General features: G+C 37.2%; 1 protein-coding gene across 1 annotated transcript in view; it reads right to left on the bottom strand.

Annotated features, from left to right (window-relative positions):
- Positions 1–558: 558 nt before the first annotated feature.
- The window catches only part of PCDH11X (protocadherin 11 X-linked), a 1221358-nt gene continuing 1214390 nt past the window's right edge, over positions 559–7526 (bottom strand). The window contains exon 6 of the mRNA XM_049766592.1: positions 559–1003. Within this exon, the coding sequence (XP_049622549.1) occupies positions 810–1003 (194 nt within the window). The 3' untranslated portion in view covers positions 559–809. The remainder of the gene's footprint in view (positions 1004–7526) is intronic.

Genomic DNA, 7526 nt, shown 5'->3' with positions numbered 1-7526 from the left:
ATAATATTGCATATATTTAAAAATGAAAAATTACATTGTACCAAATTCATATATACCATATATTAATACCCTAAATTAACATTATTTTTATATAAAGCAGTATGAAATTTTATTCGTTTTATTTTTCTTATATTTGAATAAAATTATAAATTTTTGGTATTAATGGCCTTGCTTTGATCTGGCATATTTTTATATACATAGTTATTTACATATTTAGCAGTTTGATATAAGTATTAAAATTTCATTAAACTTAAATTTCTATATTCTATTGCAAAATGTGAAATAACCACTTAAACTTTTAAAGTATACTCTTCCATAATGTTATTATCAGCTTTAGGGGTTTTGGCCTGTCAACACTGACTGAAATTTTCTCAAAGGAATGACATTAATTGATTTATCACGAGGATTAATTCTTTCAGACATTGGTATACAATGATAATTTACTACTTTACAACTCAACGAAATAGTTCATTGGATCAAATACCATACATCCACTCTTGGCTCAAACAGCTTGTGATTGTGCAGTGTTGAAATGAGCAGCAACAGCCTATAGCATAGATGAGCTTGTTGAATTGCTGCAGCTTGTACCAAGGGAGGGCTATACTAAGGGACTGATGACTTTGTTCATGGGGGAACAGTGGCAAAAACAGTAGCCTGTGATAAAATTAGATTGTGGTATAGAACAGAGGCCAGTATTGTTGGAGACTTATAACATGGTATGACTTCCTAGGTTATTGAGAGGACTGTGGCCCAGAATAGTGCATTGTATCAAAAGAAACTAGGTGGCAATCAGAAACATCTGTCAGATGTCAGTGGTGAATGATAGGTGGTGACTGCGAAGGACGGGACTGGTGACATAGAACAAAAGGTGGTGACCTTGAAGGGCTGGAATGGGTCAGAGAAGATGGCATCCAGCAGGCATCAGAATGACCTAGAACAAGACATTCTTGAGTGCAGTTGTCAGAAGCCTCTTCTACAGTTAGATGAACTGTTATTTCTGCAGCTGTTGGATGGAAAAATGACAAAATTAATAATTCAAATGTATGTTTTATTAATACAATTCACAATATGACAGGAAACTTAATCTATATATAAATGCATCATGCATCAAGATTGTAATATTTTAACCGCTGACATTTTATTTGTCCAGAAATAATTCATAGAGAAACATAAATAATCAGTAATGGGCAAGAGGAGTCTCACTTAATTTCCCAAATGCAGATATTATAAATTCTGCTTGTGACCACAAATAAACTATTATCATTAATATTTTACATCAAATGAAATTTGGATTCTTAAATATAGAGGACATATGTCTAAAAACTTTTGAAAAATTGTCATATAAATATATGAAACCGCTGAATTATTCTAAGAATTAAAATAAGATTAATTAGGTTAATTAAGAAGACAGTCTACTATTTCTAAGATACAAGTTTCCAAAATGAAATAAAACTGTAATTATATCAATGATAATTGAATTCTGTAGTCTTCATTTCTCTGAAATTATAATAAATCAAAGTTTAGTGGCATATCAACTATAGGTCCTTCGTCTAAAATTATGCATGGTTTTAAAAATATTTTCTCTTTTTTTCTTTTGGAATATATGAGTATTTTCTACTGTACTATTGTAATGAAGATGGGTTTTAACCACACTAAGCTTTGGTCAGTGGATTAGGGGAGTTCTAATAACTTAAATTGAAAGAACATCTGAAGATTTCTGTCATTTTTATTCTTATCTAACTTTATGAAAATAGAAATTCACTTTGGAAAATTATATATTTTGTACAATACCTAACCACCTGATGATATATTAATATACTCATAGGAAAATGCAATGTAATCAAATAATCAATTTTATCAAGGTACATGAGTACATATAATTTATTGTTATCAATTGTTTTATGCAGTTTGAGTTGAAGTTATAATTTAAATGATAGACAACAAATTAAAATGCATATTTATATCATAAATTTTGGAAATGGAACATGCACCAGGGTAACAAATATTCCTAACCATAATAAACATACTGCAGAGAAGACTGTCTATATAGCTATCTGAATATTATTTAAAAATAAATGTAATTATCTTCAATTATTGAGGAGGTAGGAAAATTCATGCTTTATTGAAATATATTTTAGTACCAATGAAATGGTGATAAGTGTTGAGTTGCAATTTATCATCAAATTGTTTGGACAAAATAAGTTTATAGTGTTTTATAATGTTTATATTTACTAGTCTTTTAAATTGTTTTTGAAAAATATATTTGTGTTGGAACACATGAGTTGTAGAGTCTTGAGACTTACTTATTTCTTGAGACATATTTCTTAAGACTTATTATTTTAAACACAACAGAATAAAGAAAAGTCAATTTTCAGGAACAGTCAGCAGCCATTCCGGAGATACGTAGTGTCAAATAGGGTGAAAGTTTCATCTCTGCCCCTCAGAGCTTGCAGCCATGGCTCATTATGATAGGCTTACAACTGAGTTTCACCCTAACAAGACCACACCTTTCATGTTCTAGATGGCTATAATTTGACAAACTTTTTTTTTTTTTTTTTTTTTTTTGTTTTTTTGGGCCACACCCGTTTGACGCTCAGGGGTTACTCCTGGCTATATGCTCAGAAATCGCCCCTGGCTTGGGGGGACCATATGGGACGCCGGGGGATCGAACCGCGGTCCTTCCTTGGCTAGCGCTTGCAAGGCAGACACCTTACCTCCAGCGCCACCTACCCGGCCCCGAAACTTTTAATCACATCTAACACAGAACCAAAGCAAACTACCCAATTTGGTGCACCAGACTTAATTTCTGAACCTGGGCACAAATAATTTTAAAAAGTTCCATTTGGACCTGCTCTGACTAAGTCAGAGATTAATAACTTTCAGCATCCTTCATGTACAAGACAGAGCTTTTCATAGGCCACAGTATGGAGTAGTAATTTCTGAGAAATCATCTTAGAGCTGCTTACCCAGATTTTGAAAGAGGCAAAAGATACTCAAGACACCCACACATGGATCTCACTAGACCCTCCCCCACCTGATTCAATTTTTTACTGGGAGAATAAAGAAAGGTTAGTTTCATATGAGAGACCATGAGACATAAAGTCAACTGTATTTCATCATTCTTTCCTGCTGGCTTGATTTATTAATCTTCATGGTTATTCTTCTTCAGACCCGCCTGGGTCTTGCAAGTGGAGAGTTATTTATATTTATTTATTGGGGGAATAGTTTCTCCCATTTTATGGTTAGTCTTGGTATCCTACTCATGTTTTCCTTTGAGGTACAGAAGCTTATCCTTTTAATATAGTTCTATTTTTCTATCTTTGCTTCTAATTGCTTGGCCAGTGGTGTTTCTTCCTTGAAGATGCCCTAAGTATTAGTGGCATAAAATTGTCTACATACATTTTTCTAGTTGTATCTCATGGTTTCAGGTCTAATATCAAGGTTTAATCCATTTTGATTTGATCTTTGTGCATGACATTAAATAGAAGTATGATTTTGCTTTTTGCATGCAGCTGACCAGTTTTCCCAACACTTGTTGAAGAGGTTTTATTTGCTTCACTTTTTTGGGGGGGCACACCCAGTGATGCTCAGGGGTTATTTCTGATGATGTGCTCAGAAATTGCTCCTTGCTTGGGGGACCATCGGGGAAATTGGGAGATTGAACCGCTGTCTTTCCTAGGCTAGCATGAGCAAGGCAAACACCTTACCACTTGCACCACTGCTCCAGATCTTTATCAAAGGTTAATTGATCATATACCCGCAAACCCATCTCAGAGCATCCAAGTCTATTCCATTGATAAGAGTGTTTTTTTCTATAACCATGCTGTTTTATTGATTACTGCTAGGAACATAAAAACGCACCACAGAGTATTCCTCTCTACTTTTATATTCATCATTGCATTAATTACAATACCGAGAATCTGGAAATAACCCAGATGCCTGAGAAAAAAATGAATGGTTAAAGATACAGTGGTACATCTAACACAATTAAATAGTATGCAGCTTTTAGGTAAAATGAAGTCAGGAAATTTGCTTATACATGGATAGATATGGAGACTATTATGCCAAGTGAAATAAATCAGTGGGTGCAGGATAGATATAGAATAATCTCACTCATATGTGGGATATAAAAATGATAGTATGGTAATACTATCCAAAGATAATAGAGTTGAGGGTCAGGAGGACTAGTCTATAGCAGTAAGCTTGCCACAGATAGTGGAGCAGTGAAGTTAGAGTAGAAAAGGTTGAGGGGTGGAGAGAAACTCCTCCCCAATGCATAAACAACCAGGAGAGGCTGGAGCTGGACTCAGCAGACCCCACATGCCAGGACTTCACTGTTCCTCTTTCAACTGGTATATGAGGGATCACTGAGTGGGGGACCTAGCTGAAAGGCCTCCTGTACTGAACACTAGTGCAGGGGACTGAGGCTCCCCCATGCTAGACGGGCCTTCAGGGCAAGGCCTGGCAGATGGGTCACTGGGAGGTTAGGGGGTGGGAGAGAAACTCCTCCCCAGTGCATAAACTATTGGTGAGAGGCTGGAGCTGAGCTCAGTGACCCCCACATGGCAGGACTTCAGCATTCCTCTTTCAACTGGTACGTGGGGGCTCACTGAGCGGGGGACCTAGCCAAAAGGCCTCCTGTATTGAACACTAGTGCAGGGGACTGAGACCATGCCAGACCGGCCTTCAGGGAAAGGCCTGGCAGATAGGTCTCTGGGGGATGGGGGAAAGAAATCATACATAGCCTTCCATGGCCATAAATGGGGCTAAGTGGTGGTCCCCCCTTGCAGGGGTGTCCTTCTTTAGTAGTCCTCATTTTTAAAATCGCACATGCGCTAATGCACCTGCGCGACGAATATACATTTTAACCATTATTTAACAGTGCTCCTAATTTTAGATTATTCTTAGGAAAGGAAATGGAATGCCCAAGATTTGGAGGATAACACTCGAATAGATCTTTAAAGTCAGTCTATATGTGGGCAAGTTTCTATACAGTGGTCTTCTCTCTGATTGCAAACCTAAACCATAAACAATCTATCTATATAGTGTATATAGTCCCTCTTATATATTACCCTCCTCAGGTTCAGAATCCCTTCTACCCCCTCATCCACCAATCCTGATCTGTTATCCCTCCTTATTTAACCCTCTTTACCCTCAGTTCTTAACTTGTTAGGCACCAAGACCTACCTCCTACCCCAACAAACCACCACCCAGTTCCTCAATGAAAAGACACCCTCTCAGTCCCCCATCTTGTGCCCCGGCAAGAAACTACAACCCACACACCTACTGACTTATACTATGTGGCCTTTCTCACCCCCTCAAATCGTGGACTGTTGCATGGTACCGGACTCAGCTTCAGAAAAACCCTCAGCTCAAGGACACTACATGATTCCATAAAGATGCAAACTCAAGACCAAGGTGTGTGATAAAAAAAGTGTCTTGGATTTTACCCTTCACAAGAATATCTCAAAAGACTTACTTGGAAGGCCTATATTGCCTTTGTATGTTTAATCTTTTTTTAATAATGCATCTTAAGATGTTTATTCCAAAATATAAAGGTAGCATCCTACATCACTAGTTTTCTTCAATTTCCTTTTTTAAAACTCAGTTTCATTTATTTGTTCATATACACACACACACACACACACACACACATATTTTTCTTTATCCTCACCAGTTTTGGTGCTGCTTGGTACAAAAAACAATAAAAAGTCTTTCCTGGGATAAAAGCCCAGGTCAAAATCAGAGCACAGAGACTGCATAGCCTGTCACCCTTATTCAGAATAGCACCAGAATACAATATGACGCCATACACTTTTGTATAGGCACAGTCAAAAAAAAAAGGAAACCATAGACACAGAAACAAGACCTTATCTTCTAGGGATAAGAAATCATACATTTTACAATACAGGGGCGCAACCCACCATGAACATGTGGATACAACTCAGTCTCCATGAGATTGGACACTGTTAGTCCAACCCTGAACCCCAGATACCAGACATAGAACTAGTACAGCTCCCTGCAACAACACCAGGAACCATACTCTGCTGGAAAATTTCTAACACCACTCTGGCACCAACTTGTGCCAGTTCTGATATGACGCCCTGACAATGAGGAAATGACAACTTGATTTAAGACCAGGTTGTCCTATCACATCTCCTAACAGTAAGAGGAAATCAGAAGATGTATCATCCTTTGATCTGTACAAAAACCAAGAGCACTAACTACAGAAAACTGACTTTGACAACCACTACTGGGCAGAATTTACCTTGGGAGCAATAAGGAAAACACTACCCTAGGCTTTAGCCTAGGATTTGCACAGAAATCAAGATCTCTAATTACAGAGGCTCGACTTTGATAACAGAAACTGAGCAGAACTTTTGTAACCATAATATCCTAGGCTTTGGCTTAGGATCTGAGCAAAAACAAGGAACACTTATTACAGAACACAACAACAATGATGGAACAGAACTTCTAGAACTGTAAAGACTCTATACTAGACCTTGTCCTATGACCTGTACAAATACCAAAATCTCTAGCTACAGTACCCTGATTTAACTGAGAGGAAAGTTTCCTGGCACCACAAAAAAGCCCTTTAGATATGGTTATGAGCACGTATGGAGCCAGTAGTTGTTCCCATGAAGGTATGCTTCAAGGGCAGAGAAACCCTGAATCTCTTAGGCCAAGGGAATACCCTTTCTTCCCCAATACTTACTGTGCCTATGCAAAAAGAAAAAGAAAAATGGGAGAGCACAAAACCCTGCCATACCATCACTCATTTTTGTTTTGTTATGTTTTTCTTTTCCTTCTCTTTTTTCTTCCACTTTTTTTTTCTTTTTTACGCTTGTGGTTATTATTTGGTGATTTTTTGTTGCTGGGTGCATTTTTTCTTTTTTGCGTAGTTTCTACCAAATTTTTCTTTTCTTTTTCTCTTTCTTTTTATCTCCAACAGAATTACATAACTTGAATCATTCAGCCTCATAAATTGAGGGGGGGAAGGATGGTACCAAGACCAGACATTTATATGAACATGTAGTGGAAATAAAAATGATCAGACTTGAAAACCAAACTCAAAGTCAATGACAACAGAATCAAAACCCAGTCTACAAGAAGCTATAATGTGTGGACCAGTTATACTAGTGTTTTGGGGGGTAAAGAAGGGAGATATGGGATGCATGCCAGGAACATGGGTGCAGGGAGGACAACACTGGTGGTGGGAATGCCCCTCATTCATTGTCACTATGAACCTTAAATATTGCTGTGAAAGATTTATAATTCACTTTGGTCACAATAAAAATTAAAAAAATAAAAAATATCATAAAAAAGACAAAGGGACTGCATTGACATTGATAGTTGGAACTGATCACTCTGGACAACAACTGGATGTTGAATGGAGATAAAATGATATGCATGGTTCCTCTTCATTACCAATAGTGCAAACCATAGCTTCTAAAAGGATAATAAAGAAGAAAGAGACCTGGAAAGATAGATAGATAGATGATAGATAGATAGATAGATAGATAGAT

This window comes from Suncus etruscus, chromosome X (assembly GCF_024139225.1).
Source record: "Suncus etruscus isolate mSunEtr1 chromosome X, mSunEtr1.pri.cur, whole genome shotgun sequence".
Classification (NCBI taxonomy): Eukaryota; Metazoa; Chordata; class Mammalia; order Eulipotyphla; family Soricidae; genus Suncus; species Suncus etruscus.
The sequence above is the reverse complement of the archived record's forward strand: the minus strand, read 5'-3'. Positions and strand labels throughout refer to the sequence as shown.